Source organism: Strix uralensis, chromosome 2 (assembly GCF_047716275.1).
Source record: "Strix uralensis isolate ZFMK-TIS-50842 chromosome 2, bStrUra1, whole genome shotgun sequence".
In the NCBI taxonomy this organism is placed as follows: domain Eukaryota; kingdom Metazoa; phylum Chordata; class Aves; order Strigiformes; family Strigidae; genus Strix; species Strix uralensis.
In genome coordinates this window covers 13892298-13908424 of record NC_133973.1, presented here as the reverse complement: position 1 = coordinate 13908424, position 16127 = coordinate 13892298, and the positions used below count along the sequence as shown (strand labels likewise).

Genomic DNA, 16127 nt, shown 5'->3' with positions numbered 1-16127 from the left:
CCCTCTCTGATTATTCACTGAGCACTTAACTCTCAACGTTGTCAAGCAACCTAACTCTTCCTCAGCTTTCCTAAGAAGGCGCTATCAAGAGCTTTGCTGTGTTAGAGCTGCAGCCGGGAGAGGCTGTAGAAGCACAGCGCTAAATGCACTTGATAATCTGAGGTGTCACTATGAAAAGGCCCCACTAAGTTTTACACTAACAGAAGGAAAAACTGAAAATGGGTAAAGGCAGCAGTATGGCAGAAAACAAATTAGGTATATGGTCAACCAGGACTTGGCCCTGCTGCCAAAATGTCACAGGTCTTGTTTCTGTAACAGCTGTTCTGTGCAAGGCAGAATAGCTAACTACCCTGGTTCTTCTGATCAAAAGATTTTGTTCAGTTATAGGCATCAAACTTTATAGAAGTAGTAGCCAAAGTGGTGCAAGAGAAAAACAAAGAGAACAATTGCAAGAAAATTTGGCCTGCGGAAAAAGACTGAAGGAAGTGGTTGCATTCAGTTCAGAAAATACAAGACTGACTGAACAATGTAAGTGTTCCGATGTACACAAATTATAATCTAGCTATTTTTTTCCATGTAGGGGTAGAAGCAGGCCAAGAGGCAGTCTCTAGCAAAAATAACTTCACATTTTCCCCTTTCTCTGACATCTGAAAGGCTAGTTAGTCACTTCAGAAGGCTATCCCTATGTGAAATCTCCTTCAGTGGATGAGGAGAAAAAAACCAACCTAATCCTATTTTGGAGTGGAGTAAAGTGATTTTAAGAGCAGATTCAGAACAGCCACAGCTTGGTTTGGTGTAGCTAAAATCTGAGTGATAATGCCCAGAGGCTCAGTCCCATGTGACTGCCCCAACCCCTGCCTTGGGCCATCACTGCCATTCTACCTTCCCAGGCTACACAGAACTTGGAGCAGTTCTCCATCTTTTTTAACTCTGAAGAGCCCCTGTTGTCACAAACTGTCCGCAGCATGAATTAGAGTGGCTTCAAGCTCTGTCACCACTATGAGCACAGCCAACATGAGAACGAGCTGCAGGTGAGAAATGAGACCAGGCTCACCCACAGTGGTTTTCACTAGGCGAGGTGACAGCAGCTTCCAGGAAGGGGCCCTCTGCACTGACCAGAAGCCCCAGCTCCACTCTGGATGATCTCGTCTTCTGTGTGGATCATCAGCAAGGTGGATCCAGAAATTGCACCACACAGGTCCAATGTCACCAATAACAATGGGGTAAGTGGCAGTAGTGGTGCCAGATGTTACCATCTTGAACTGAAATTGCAGGGGTCATTGCCTCGCGGCAAGGGGGTCACCAGCATGGCTTGGCAACAGGGAAATCATGACAAACCACAAGGACTTCATAGTTCAGAAAGAGTTGACCCTAGGTGTCAGAGCTGCGAGATGAACATGCAAACAGCATGTTTGGAAATCAGGAAGACCCATGACAGTGCCAGCACTCGTGTATCTGGACTCGATTTTGACCTCAAGACTAGGCTGTATTGCAGAGGTCCCAGATCCTTCTCCCTTCCTTTGAGGACTGTCTCTCCTTCCATTCTTGCCATCTGAATCACCGCTTCCCCCTCATGAAGGATGTCCTCCCCCAATCTGCTCTCCCTCACAAACACTGCTCAGCCTGGTTCTTATCTCCTGCTTCTCCAGGTCTGTGTGCTCCTTCCCTGGTCCTTAGCTTCCAGCAGGGGAAGTATGAAATGCCTGGGAGAGCATCTCCCGTGGAGCTGGGCAGCATTTCCTCCATCAGGGAGAAGCAGTTCTACACGTGGCTGTATCCTGTCCTTGAATTGATAGCTGTGGCCCAGGGGTGGCAAAAGGCACTGTCTTACTCCCTTCTCCTTCCTGCCATATTCCCTAAATCATGTTGCAGAGACAGCAGAACTTCTTGATAAAACACCTATACTTTAAAAATAAGAAAGGGGGGGAAGAATGCTCCATTTTGAAACATCTCATTCTCAAATATTGCTCACTAACTTTCACAAAAACTTGAAAAATCGAGTAAACAAAAAAAAAAAAACCAACCAAAACACAAAACCCACAACAAAACCCAGACAACTGAACAATGGTGTTAGAAGGGAAGTCTAGCAAGGAACAGAATTAAACCAAGCAGCATTTTTCAAAACTATGAGCAAGAACCCTATTTGCAGGGGCTTTTGAGCCACTTTAAACATAAAAGTTAACTTAAAAATATAACTATATTTAGTTGTCAACTTAGCTATTGCATAGCTTAGAAGTGTGATACATAACTCAAATGTCTGACGATAAAATATGACAAAAGACTCTTTCCTCCTGATGTGGACTGTGACTAATGTAGACAAACCATTTATCATTTCCTGCCTTCACTGCAATCCTGAGCTGTAACCAACTTCACTACGGACAGGTGAGCAATAACAACACAGATGAACTTGTGTATGTATTTAGCACCTCCAATCAGTTGTCTGCAGACAACTGCACTTGGAATAAGTCTTCTTTTAATGTCAGGCTGCTGACTTTCTCTGGAATTGTTTTGAAAGGTGAGAGACCTTGTTTTCTTTTGTCCATGGAGTTCCCATTTTTTCATGGAAAGATAACAAGAAAAACCTGTGAAGAACTCATGAGCAAGACCAGAAAGAATGGTAGCTATTTAATACGAGAGAGTGAAAGCATGGAAGGAGCTTTGTGTCTCTGCGTTTTGTAAGTACTCTAATACTAAACTTTTTATGAGTTTTCGGATAGATGCAAAGACAAGCATTCATCTTCTCTAACATTAATACTTCTTCCTTAATATTAACAGACTCCAAGGGGGTGTGTATATGTATTCAAGTAATGCTGGTTGTCTTAGGCTTCCTTTATAGTGAGTAGTGAGAAGGTGGCATTCGCAAAAGATGTTTTATACAACAGAGGATAGACTAACTGTAGTCTGCTGATGCTGATCTCTCTCTGCATACAATAAGAGGAGCCCAGAGAAAATAGCTAGCCTGCCAAAACATGGTAAGAACCTTACTCAAAGTTACTGCCCCTTTAATCATGAGTAAATAGCATTTTAGCACTGTTGAGACACTGAAAAGTCTTGCAGGAGGTTACAAAACAGTTCCTTCATAGGCTTTTTATCTAATGAAAATTTAGCCTTGTGCTTCAAAGGTATTTTACCTGATGTAAGAACATAAGCTGAGGCAAAAAGCTGTACTGTCCTGTTCAAATTCATATGACAAGTCCATGAACAAGATGGGCATAGAAAATTGCTACTTCTAGTCCTTAACGTTAATTACTACAATTAAAATTTTATTCTTTCTCCTGTAGAGAATACCACTTTTATTTCCCTTTCAAGAAGCCTGTTTTACACTTTTCATATATAATTGATCTGTTCCTAATGCATTCAAAGTTTATAAATTAGTAACTCTGAGACTTTGACCCTATGAGGTTTTACGCTTTCCTTGAGGATGTGTTTGAGTGTGACATGAAAAATTTTTAACACCGCATCTAATTAATTCAAAAATACCAAAAAGTGTTTTATCAATAATCAAAAATGCATTTCTCTTGAAATAAAGAAGAAGGGAGGAAAAAGGAGAAGGAAATGGAGCATTATGGAGTTGGTGGGTAGAAGAAAGGAGGTCTGTGAAGTGACAGCGTAAGAAGAGAAATGTCAAGCAGGGGACAAACAGAGCCCTCAGGGAGGGAGCTGTGGGAACCTGCTTTCATTATGGCGTGGAAGGAGACAACGTAGGGGATGCGGGAAGGGCAGAGAGAATGGGAGGGAAAGGGCACACGTACCCTGTCAGAAGGGACAAATGGGGATCCTGGCACAGAGGAAGAACGACAATGCTAGTGGCTGACATGGGAAGATGGCTGTTGAGATGTCATGCAGTAGAGGTAGATGACAGAGTAAAGGGCTAGTTAGGTGTGTCCAGTGAGTTTGAACTACTGATGTAACAGAGGGCACGTCTACAGAGTACACTGTCATAAAGTTTAAGCTTGGTGCCATGCTAACAAAGTTGCTTCCAGTTTCTTTTTTCTTAAGGACAAAGTAGATCTACCTTGTGATAGCTTGCAGACACGCTTCTTTCTGTCTATTGACAGTGGTCTGGGCAGGCATATGAAAAAGCATGTGACTTACAGCTAGCCTCTCTGAATTTTTAGTGTTAAAAACTGGTGTTAACTTAGTGTTAAAAACTTCAGTGTTTAGTGTATTTGACTTTAACTCCTGCATTAACAAATATAATAGTTAAACTGTAGGGGTGGCAGCAATGGTATAACAGATACTGGCTTGCAAATGTGAAAGCAAATGGGATGGTAATAGAGTTGCCTCAGAGACTGGAGTGTCTGTCAGTGGTTGACTAGGCAGAGGAAAACTGTCCTAAAACTGGAGGTAATCAACACTGAAACTCTCAGTGCTGTTTCAAGACAACTTTTGGATTAGAATCACATCTTAAAACATTGCTTAGCACCTGACATGGTTGATGCACAAACTGATGCACACCTCTCAAACTGTCTGATCCATGGGCAGAGATACTGATCCTCTTGCTACAGAAAACAACCAACTTTTTTTTGTCCTCTACAGATTGGGGTATGGGGGTGGGGGGCACTCTCATGGAGGATCTGGGAGTCAGAACGGTGGGACCAGTTCGAAAGCATCTCTTTCCTAATTGGGCATGGGGCACAGCTCTGCTGATACGTCTTCCTCCACAGCACACTGCCACTTTCATCCAAAGCTGTCCCAGGTCTCTGACAGTGCCTCAGTCAAGACCTACTGCTCTTGCTACTGTTCTCCTTACGGTTCAACTTCTCATTCTCCCAAAAAAAGCTCCTCCTCTCACCCTGCTTTTCCGCCACTGGATCTCTCCTGTGCTCAGACCAGGCATGTTATTAATCTGTACTATATGCAGCTGTTGGTAAGCATTTAGTAGTTAATGTGGAAAGAGAAGTTTCCATTTTAATGGTAGTTTCATGTTTACTTAGTAAAAATTACAGTAGCCAAATAATATCCAGACAGTAACCTTTCAAAATTTAGATGATCAGTAAAGAACGGGTTTCAAGAAATGATTGGTTTCTGGTATTACCTTTTCTCACTTCTATTTCTATGTTTAAAGAATGAACACCCACATTTATAAAATACTCTTAAGCCAGGAACATATGAATTTACACGGGTATCTCAAGGAGGAAAAAAACAAAAGATGCATCCCCGTGATGCAACTCTTTGGGTTAAAGTAAATCTATTCTGACTGGAAGTCTTATCCTGATCCCAGTCTATAGTAACTTTTTTTGCAGAACAAAATAGTTTATTTCCAGAGTAACTATTCATTTATACACAAGTCCCCTAAGATAAGTTTTCTGCCTAAGACTTTACCTCTCATGACAGCTCAATTCATGTAGCTACAGCTGAAGTCCTTCTGATGAACATGCATACCAGTTAAAAGAACTTATTGTCAGATACTGCTCCCGTCCCCCAGCTTATTTGTGGTGCATATTTCTTTGCAACTTTACTGCCTTTTTTGATCATGGTCGTGATCTCCGGTTCATCTTCTGAATAGCTGCCACTGTAGTATTTGATAAAGCTTTTATTTCTGTTGACAAAATATATCCAAAGCCATCAATAGCCTGGTGTTCAAGCACCTGCATATTATTAAAAATAATAATAACTAAAACCCTGGGAAATGCAAAGGAAAAATAATTTTCTTAGAAGTAGGACCTGTGGAGTCATATCCTGGGTGCTGGTGACTGGAGGCCATTTTCTGCTAACATCTCTCTAAGAATTCAACAGCCTTCTTGTGTTACAGCTGCAAAATTAAGTTTAGGGAGGTATCACACATGAGAAGGATAGGAAAATAGATGAGAAGAATCAGATTACTCTTATATAAAGGCCTGTGTTAGATTTAGTTTATAAGTTCCTTGAAACCCCTGGCTAGAGTAATCTTATATTTCAAGATAGGAAGCGTTCTCTCATTTTGCAAACTTTAGACTCCCTTCTGTTTTGCTTTTCTACCTCTGCCTCATTCAATTTTACTGCACAACTTATCATGTGTTTAATACTACCTGCTGTTTGCAGACATTTTTGTTAAAAATGTGGTGTCTCTTCCTTCCACCGCAGTGTCTGCTTTCTGCAGCAGGGGTCAGAGACTCAACCCACTGTGAAGTCCCTAATATACCTAAGGCATGTATATGTCCAATATAATATACATCTCTAGCTATACTCTGGTCAAATCAAACATATTTTAGGTTGAAGTAGCCTGGTAGATGATCACACCTGGAATACATGAAGGTACAGACAACTCAAGGGGCCACCGTGTGGGGCGGCATGAGGGGAATGACAGTATGAATTTGTGGTTCCACAATTACTTGAGGACTCCCACAAGGAAAGCAGATTACATGACAAACATTCTGCAATTTCATGCTCCTGTGTATGCCATGGCAACCTCTTCACCTCTGCTTCAGAGGAATGCCAGCAGATCTCATGCAAAAGGTGAACTTCAAGTTTTCTACAGAATCATTCTTTACTACTAGATTAATGTTTTTCTTTCTTTCTCCCTCTCTCCCCTCACATCCTTCCCAAGTTCTATCAGTATGATAGAAGACATTTGCAAAGACAGTCTTTCAGACCATCACTCCATGCCAATGAGCTTGTTTCCATACAGCATTGCAGTCTTGTGTCGTATCCCAGGTGAATCTCTCATCCTTGTTCTCAGATACAGATCAGTCTTTTGAAACGTGACTGCTTCTCTTGTGGATGTGGTAATTAGTTGGAAGCCACCCCATTTTCCCCTAGAATATGACTTCAGAGAAAGAAGGGCACCTCACTTTTGACTTTATAGCTATTTCGGTCTTCCTTACAACTCCATTTTTGAAGGAGGGGTACATGTTAGCACTGTCTTTCCATTGTGAAAATGTTGTCTGATGATGAGTCCAACCCAGTGTAAAGTCTGAGGGCTGATCAGGCCACGGCTCCCCTTCTCCTCACTGCTGATGGAGATACTGCAGTTCTTGATGACATGTGTGCCAGCCCTTTGCTTGCAGTTTATTCCCTGGTTGACATTTGCACAAAGTTGTTTCTAGTGACATGAAGCAGTTCTGCTGGTGGTGAGCAAGGACTTAGGCACCTTATGGAAGCAAGGGACTCTTCTCTTACATGGCACCTGCGGTGGAATTCCAGGGTCTATTTTGTGTTTTACTGTCTCAGAACAAGTAATACAAATTCTCAGTGACATCCAGCCCTTTCTGGATGTATAAACTTGAAGCATTTTCATTGCTTTGACTTACCAGATTTATTGGAGCTGTAGTAATACAAAACTCGGCATAAGAAATGCACCTAAGAAGCTGGAGGAAAGCTCAGGCAGCCAGCTGATGTGGAGGTGAGCTAGCTGGACACGCTTTATCAAGATCTATGCTAAGCAAAGTGCGGTGACTGCAGGTTGAACACAGCACGCTTAGCTACATTTACTGTACGTGGCCTAACACTGCAGGACAAAAAAGAGTGCCGTAAACTTGGACCAAAATCAAACAGATCTGCATAGTGATGTACAGGGGGTTAGAATTGAATTGGCAAGGCATGATAAAGTAATATCGGGGTTTCTGAGGCTTAAGAAAACAACATGCATGACTAATTTTGGCGAACAGACAATTAAACATATGACTTAGAGAATCCCAAGTATTTTGAAAGCTCCAATATATGAATCAAATGGAAATATTTTTTTTACATATATATATATAAAATTGATGCTATTTAGCACCAGGCATTCCTTTAGATTGGTTTTAGTCTTTCATTGTACTGCAATTTACTTTAAGATACAAATAAACAAATGAAAACAAAAGCTGTCCGTCAAGATCAGCTGTAACATTCTAAGCAAGTTGCAGTGGTCTGACAGTTAATAAAAAGCATAATGTCTACAACAATGCTTTTCACAGCTTTGAAGGACTTGTCTACACTTACCGTATCTTCAAGGAACACCAAGGATATTTTAGAATACAGGTGAGTAACTCTCATTTCATCTATACAGATGGCACTAAAGATCATTATCTCAATTTAAAAGATTAATATACATGAACACATTACTTTAGAAAATATTTCCAAGTTTGCTTTCTTCTCAATTCTTTACTATACTTATTATTACATATGAGCTTATAAGTAGCTATTATGTTTGTAGAATTCCCTTATAGCCTAAATGGATCTGTTATTTGTTGACCAGCTGCTTTCTGATTTGACCGTTTCTTTTTGATAGCATTGAAAAAAAAAATCTATCCTTTCCGTTACTTGTTCCTGTTCCTAATTAGCTTTTTCTATTTGAAAACTCTGCCATTGCACCCAGCATCTTGTAGGAGTTTGGAATATTGCAACAATCTTTTTGATTTCAAGAGACCTATCCATAATTCTGTGTGACTCTGGGGCATCTGAAGTGATGACCCCAGATAATGTTGCTCATTGCTTGAATAAGCATAAGAGCAGACTGCAACAATCAAATCCCTAGGCAAGGTGAGAGGGCACTTAAAAGCTGGCTCACTCCTCTGCTTGTAGTAGGAGAGAGCCAACAGAACTGCCAACAACTAGGTAGGATTAGAGTGAAATGAGGAACTCGCCCCGTAAAGCACACACCAAGCTCTGATATGTTGGTAATTTCTTGCTTATTAGTGGTTTGGGCTGAGTACGAAAGACACAATTTCCCATGAAGAAGAATGGTTTGTTGACAAAAAATAATCTCTTTTGGACTACAGCCACTCTAGTGAGGTTTGCTGTCATGCCTATCAGCACATAGTAACTCAAAACACTTTTAGTTTTTTCAAACCCAATTTCCCTTATGAGGTTTTGCCAAGAATGTAGAAGCGTTCTGTTCTTCAAATTTTTAAGCCTGATTGTTTTGGCTTACTAAAATAATAGACTAAAATAATATATTGATGGTGGAGGGGAGATTGTTTGGGGTTTTTTTTAAGGGCCAGGTTCAGCCATGAACTTTCTAGAGTGCAGTAAGTTGACCCCAACCACCAGTGAAGCACCCACACAGCTGCTCCCTCCCTCCCCCCTTTAGCAGGATGGGGTAGGGGGAAGAGAACACGAAGTGCAAAAGTGAGGAAACTCCTGGATCAAGACAAAAGGCAGTTTAACAGGTGAAGCAAAGTTGTGCACGCAAGCAAAGCAAAGAAGGAGTTTAATCACTATTTTCCATCTGGAGGCAGATGTTTGGCCACCGCCTGGAAAGCAGGGCCTCAGCACATGTACTGGTTACTTGAGAAGACAAATGCCATAACTACAAATGTCCCCACTTTCCCTGGGCTTTGATCGCTGAGCACAGTGTCATATGGGACGGGACAGCTCTTTGGTCAATTCAGGCCCGCTGCCCTGCTGTGTCCCCTCCCAGCATCTTGCGCACTGGCAGACTCCTCACTGGGGGAGCAGAGTGTGAAAAGAGACAACCTCAAGGCTGTGCGAGTACTGTTCAGCAACAGCAAAAACACAGTGCTATACAGGCTGCTACGAAGAAAGTTAACTCCATCCCAGCCAGAGCCAGTACACAGAGGCAGTGGCACCCAGTCCACACAGGGCTGAAGGGAAGATAAAGGATGCAGAAACACAAACAAAATAAAGACATGTTTCTTTGTTAGCGAATGAAGCGCAACCAAAGCCCCATTCACTTTTAATGACTAGTAGTAGAACCCTCACTGTGATTAGAGCCGATTAATGTGCTTACTGTCTGTCACTGTCCTGAAGTCCCCAGGGCTGCCAAGCCTCTGTACAGATTACTGTGGGCTGTGCCATGGAAGCAGTTCAGTCCAGCTGTATGAACCCACACATTAAAAAGCAGGTTGTGAGAACGCTGTTCCCCCGCTGAGGAGTGCCATCCTCTGTGTTTGGCCTCAGGAGTCTCCAATGCAAGTCACAAAGCCAGACAAATAATAAACTCCTCCCTAGAAGCAAAAGCTGGTGCCCAGGACTTTCATACGGATCCTCAGACACAGCCACTGCCTCTGCACATGTCGTTTGCTTGACAATGATGATATTTTGTAAAACATTTGGCTTCTGCTTGTCACATAGTTATTTAAATACAACAGTTTAAGCGAGAAATAAATATGTTGCCTCTAAACTTGTGCTTTAAGACCAGAGGGAAGTCTGTAACGCTGTCACTCTTCGACACCCTGCCGTAGATTGCTACAGCATACATCTGAGCCAGTATTTTAAACAGATATTCTTTTTTCAAATAAAAGATGGTAAGAGAGGTTACACTCAGTGCTGTAACCACGCCACCAAACAAGGGTCCCTAGTGTTTTAAGGATAGTACAATATTCTGTCACCAAATCTGTTTACAAAACAGCTCCTTGGTAAACAAGAAACAACCTATTGTTCCTTCCATTTAGGGGACTCTTTGTGAAGGGCAGTTGCAAAAAAACTTTATTTTCCTTTCCTTGTAGACTACTGAAGGTGTTCCAGACAGGATCTTCAGAACATTAAAGGACCTAATATACACTTTTGAAAAGCCAGATCAAGGACTAATAATAAACCTCCGCTACCCAGTAAAGAAACAAAAGGTCTCACAAAGAAGCCAGAGGTTCAAGTCAGGAAAGGATGACATTTATGATGGTGAGAAACTTAGCTCTGCCTTTGTGGTTTGTTTTTTTTTTTAAGATGACTGCATTGACAGGTTTGTGGTGAATAGTTGCTACATGTCCTCTAAGACCAGCTTGCATGGACAGAAGTTCAACACCCTTCATTCTCTCTTATGTTCACTGGAAGATGGCTATTCCCAGTTCACAGGTTACACACCCTCATACACCACAAACTGACGAGTTAAAATTGCAAGAGATACAGAAGGCAAAACATGATGTTGCCCACAGCTCGCTCCTGCATGCATGTTGATGCTTCTAGGCTAGGGAAGGCTGAGGACCAGTTTTACCCAATGTGGTTCTGCCAAGCTGCCAGACCCCTGCACTTCACTGCGAGTTGAGACTTTTGAAAGCCATTCTCATATTGCTGCTGCACGATGCTCAGCTACAGTAGCCATCAGGGTACAGGCTGAAAAATAACCCTGAAACTCTTCTAGGTCCTCTGACTAAGTGTAACGGGAGCCACAGTGAGAGCACGCGTGAGCAAGGGAAATCCTTCTATTAACTACAGTTAATATTAATTACAGTTATTGTAAAGAAAAAAAAAAATCTTGGAGCATCCAGCCTTCTGTGTGATTTATATCTCAAGACTAACACTCAAATGCGGTTGGTGGGCCAGCCTCCCTGTGCTGCAGTTACACCTTCCTGTGTAACAACAGTGCAACAGCTCTGGCGCTGCCTGTCTCGAGCAGACAGGACAGGAAGGGGTGAGCTCTCCCCACCACACACACTAAGCTGCATTTTTAGGGGCCAGTGCAGCAATAACCTTGCTGAGAGCAACAGTAGGAAAGAGACATTTCCAGTGTCTCCAACATTGCATTATGACTTGTATCACTAAGGCAGATATGCTACATTTGTTCTAAAAAGGTTTTTATGGTATCATGTCATTGATGCTCCAGGCAGATGGAAAATACTGCAGCGGCATGGATGTATTTTTAGGAAGAATCAGGTGCAATACATATTTTATTGTCTGGTCCTGCAACATGAACTTCTCTAGAAGATGTACCATGTCCTGGTCTTGACTCACAAGGACAAAACCAAACCCTTTCATTTCACTATCAAAATATTTGTGGTTGTCCATAAAAATGGAGGCTTTTTGAAATACTCAAATTATTTTGGAATTGCTTCTGTTCAATTTTAATTTAAATTTCACCTATGCAGCATTCCAAACTTCCCCCTCAGACTGCTTTATTACATGCTCACAGGGGAAGCTTAGGTTGATGTTATGATGGATATCTCTCTGAAACGTAGGCACCACACAAAACACCCCATTGCTTCCTAAAGCAGGCACCACGCTTTTCTGGCCCTGTCCCTCGTGTTGTGCTGGCAGCTGGCTTTGCAGCGCATGCAGGACTGAGCGCTCCAGTGGGACCAGAAAAACACCTCAAGGGACTGGGGTCACGATACTGTTTTTTGGACATTTTTGAACATTGTTTTCTAGCCTAGGAACAGCTTGTCTGAGGGTGGCTTCTTGAAGAGACAGTAGGTTTCCATAGTGGAGATGGAGTCCCAAGCAGTCAATTTCTGCCCTTCCCCTGGCTTCTCAAAAAAACATAATCCATCTGACAAGGTCTAAAAGAGAAAGGGTTTTTTCAGGCTCTCCTTCCTTAGTTGGGAGAAAAGCTTTTCTGTTGGGTATTTATTTAGAGAAGAAAGGGTGTTTTATGCTATAGTCAATAGCTATCTTGGCTGTTGATGTGATTTACTAAGTATGGATGATTTCTGACATTTGACTGCTCCTCAGGAAGAAGGGGTCTCACGTGGATACAACTGTTTAATAACTGAGCTTGCTGGCTCAGAATAGGCAGTGCAGGTTTTGCCTCCTCCTGGAGGACCCAGTCCATAGGACACGGGGCCTAAATGCTGACCCTGCAACAGCAGAGAGAATACCAAGAAACCAAACTGAGATACTGGTACCTGCCCAGCAACACGGCCACAGGCCATCCTGCTTACCGTGGGCTTTCTGAGGAGCCATTTGCAATGACATCTTTATTTTATTGATTTCTTTACAGAAATTGATGACAGCGATTACATCACTGTCTTGCCCTGAATGACCTGACGATTTGGGAAGCTGCCGCTTCGGGCTGTGCCACAGCACAACAGATCAGCCAGGGAGAGCTGCCAGTTGGGCGTTCTCTGCCGTGGATTTGTACCTCTGGAATTAGTCTCCTCCTTTTGCAGACTGTCAGAGCATCCATATTTTCTCCCAGTAGATCTGGTACAAGCTACTATATATTTTTGTTCAGCAATAAAAAATTTATATATATGTACATATGTACATATACATATGTATGGCAGAAGGACATCTGTGTGCATGTATATGTATTTTGGTTTTTTAGTCAGCAAACCAAGATGTCTACTGCTAAAATGAACAATGTTAGAAAGCAGCAATATAAATACAGTAAATGAATGTGCATAAAGCAGCAGTTTATGGCAGAACTGATGTGTTGATAAAAACCATACACGACAAAAATTCTTTTGTCATCATACGATGCTTAAAAACCTCTAAACTCTATTATTTTGGGCATGATTCATGTTCCTTCATTGTTGGACAAGTGCATAGTATTTCAGCTATGTCAAGGAATACTAGCATTATCCTGTAGTTTGGAATAATCTAAATTAAAACAAAAAGTCTGTGTTTAATCCATACCCTAAAGAATTAACCACCAACATGAAATGGTTTGAAATACTTTTAATATTGATGAATGGTTCTGGTAGATTACAGTAGGACTGCAAGTTCTACATGCATGTCAGTATGAACACATCCTTTTTTTTTTAATAGGTACTGTACATATGAGAACGCCTACTACATTTCATTTGCTACTGCCATTAGCTCTGTATTATAGTATGTATGGGTTTTGTTACTTTTTTAATGTAAGAATTTTCTTTAATCTTACCCTTAATTTTAAATATTTAATAAATACTTTTGTTCTGAAGGTGGCCTGCAACTAGCCACCAAAGCCAGAACTGGAATGCATGTCCTGATTCTCCCCGTCGCTACTACAAACTCCCTCTCTGTTTGCGATCTTGAGGAAGACATTTATATTGGTTGTGTGTTTGTTTAGCATCTTTCACAATTTATTTATGTATTTTAATGGGTAATACTAGTTAGATTTCTTTCTATTATGTTTCTTTCACACCACTATTTGTTAAAGGACTTTTAGATCTTTCAGTGCTTTGGATTTCATTATGAATTTAACAGTGCTAAGTTTTTGGTGCCAGGCTCAACTGTACTTCTAGCATAAAGGAGACAGAAAATGAGAATATTAATTAACTCTGGCATTGCCAAAAATACTAACGTATGTGTCCAAAAATCATGAACTGAAAAGAAAGTAGTTGTCCATGAAAAATGGTACTATGGGAGAGGAAAAAAGCCAACCCTTGTGCTGTAGAAGCACATACACAGATGAGTCTATTTGCAGAATTCAGCAGCCTGCCTGATAGTTGGTTATCACATGTATCAGACTGAGCAGCTGCTGTGCTGAGACATCCCAACTCCAGCAGCCCCATCTTTTAACAGAACACAGCACCACAGTTCTTCTGCCACGCGAGTCTCAGCAGTCCCCCACGTGCTCAGTCAGTCACACTGACATTCCACCTTAGGAAAAGGCCGAATGACAAGGGATCCCAGGCCATGCCTCATGACCCCCACCGCATGAATCCCGATGGCTCATGGCTGGCGAGGAAAAGGGGCTGGGCTGTGGTGCTTTTTACCAGGCAGTTGCTCTGGTTAGAGCACTGCACTGCAGGCAGCCATGCTCTGGACTCAGATTTACAACACCGGCGTGGCTGCGCCTTCGGATGCTGCATCTAGAGCCGAGGGTGCGTACGAGCCCACACCACTGTCAGTTCTCAGGCATTACCTCTGAGGCAGTCAGCAGAGTGTGAAGGATCAAGGATTTAAAGGAGAAAGCAAGGACCCATAATAGAAAGACATTTCCGGTTCCATTTCCACTACATTTAGAGTATTCAGCTGTGCTTTAGAGGAATATATTTGCCTGTTAACAGTGGAAGAAAATGAGATTAATATACACATTCTGTTACCATAAATTCAGTCTCAAAAGAATGCTCTAAGACTTAGTTTGAAGTTTTTAGAAGGCAGGTATTCTATATTGCAGCGCTGGATGCATGGGGGATGATTCCACCTAACACGCATACACTAAACAAAAGTTTATCCTTTATATACCTTAAAGACATGAATATTCATAGATTTTCCAAGAATTCTCCACCTTTCTGATGAACTATTACATTTACGTAGTGCTGGCATCGCAAAATTACACTATGCCTGCGGGGGGGTCTCAGGTGGTCATCGGTGGTCATTTGGGGAGTTAGCCCCCTACTCCTTTTTCCCTTTTATGGTCACGAGTCTTTTGAGGACAATTTCTTCTCCTTGGATGCTTCCCAACTCTGCTGTCCAGCCAAAATATTCTTTCTTACCTGCCTTGTTTGAGCATTTCTGCCAGGATGTATCTATTCCCAAGGTTAGAATATTTTCTCTGTACATTTTAATCACTCAGGCCTTGTTAAATACAAAGTTGAACATTGTTTGGTAAAAGAATTTCTTAATATTTAAGGTATAACAGATCACTAATTGTTACAGGCCTCAACTTGCAGGCACCAACTGCTCGCAGACTTCAGCTAGCAGGCATCAATTCCTACACTTCTTCAGAGTCCTAATAGATAAGAAAACAATCGGTGCATGAGACTTGAAAAAGTATATTCAAAAGCTTCACACACCAGCACCTACTTTCCAACATCCCAAAGTGGAGTGTGTGTGTGTGCCTGTGCATGGGTTGAGCAGTGACAGCTCAAATCATGTTGACCCTGAACGCTCAAGAGAGGAACCAAGCATCAAACTGCAGTCAGGGTGCCCCAATGGGAAGGGGCCACCTCATACCCACGAAGAAAGAATGACTCCTGCCACACTGTCCTTTTCCTCCCTGCCTCTCCCCACAGGCCAGCTGCTAAACTTTGGTGACACTGCAAGGCCCCGAGCAGGTACCAGGCAGCTCTGGCCCATAGACATCGCCTTGGCCCCAGCAGGGCTAGCCCTCCACGGGCAACTTTGACTTTCCTCGGCTACAGGCTGTTCGCCTGAGCCCCCGGGAGGATCCTGGCCCTCCTTCTCCTCCCAATCCTGCCCGCGGAAGAGGGCAGGCAGTCGCAGGCAGGAGGGGCGCCTAGCTGCTGGCCGGCCCCAACCCCACGCCAAAGGAGCAGGAAAGGCTAACCTGGAGCAGAAAAGCAGTAGCAAGGACAAGCTGTGGGCGCCGGCGGGAACCTCCGGCAGCTCCGCGCCTGAGGCCACCTCCCAGAGGAGGGGGCTGGAAGACTCAGCACGCCCCAACCCTACACACCCCCTCTTCGGAAAAACCTTGTTCCTTAACTTTCTACATCGCATCGGTGCAGGCGAGCCCTGAAGCCGGATTCTCCCTCGGGGGTAAAGCAGCCGTTCCGCCAGCTCCCCCTAGTCCCTCATCCTCACCCCGCGCCGCCGCGAGGCACACCCCGCCATAGCTCCTCCCCACGTCCATCCCTCTTAAAGCAAGATGGCGGAGGCGGCCT

The 16127-nt window shown here is 42.8% G+C and overlaps 1 protein-coding gene across 1 annotated transcript; it reads left to right on the top strand.

The window, feature by feature from the left end:
* The first annotated feature begins 2484 nt into the window (after window positions 1-2484).
* Window positions 2485-16053, top strand: LOC141938050 (SH2 domain-containing protein 1B-like). Its single transcript, XM_074856523.1, has 4 exons — window positions 2485-2675; window positions 7878-7941; window positions 10371-10539; window positions 12575-16053. Exons 1-4 carry the CDS (start codon window positions 2542-2544, stop codon window positions 12610-12612), a joined length of 405 nt encoding a protein of 134 aa, XP_074712624.1. The 5' UTR covers window positions 2485-2541; the 3' UTR covers window positions 12613-16053.
* Window positions 16054-16127: the final 74 nt, after the last annotated feature.

Bases quoted from the DNA above. Each gene is read 5' to 3' on its own strand.
- LOC141938050 (XM_074856523.1), top strand. From the start codon at position 2,542: ATGGAGTTCCCATTTTTTCATGGAAAGATAACAAGAAAAACCTGTGAA. The intron at 2,676-7,877 runs GTAAGTACTCTA...TGCTTTTCACAG, and splicing joins GCTTTGTGTCTCTGCGTTTT to CTTTGAAGGACTTGTCTACA. The intron at 10,540-12,574 runs GTGAGAAACTTA...ATTTCTTTACAG, and splicing joins AAAGGATGACATTTATGATG to AAATTGATGACAGCGATTAC.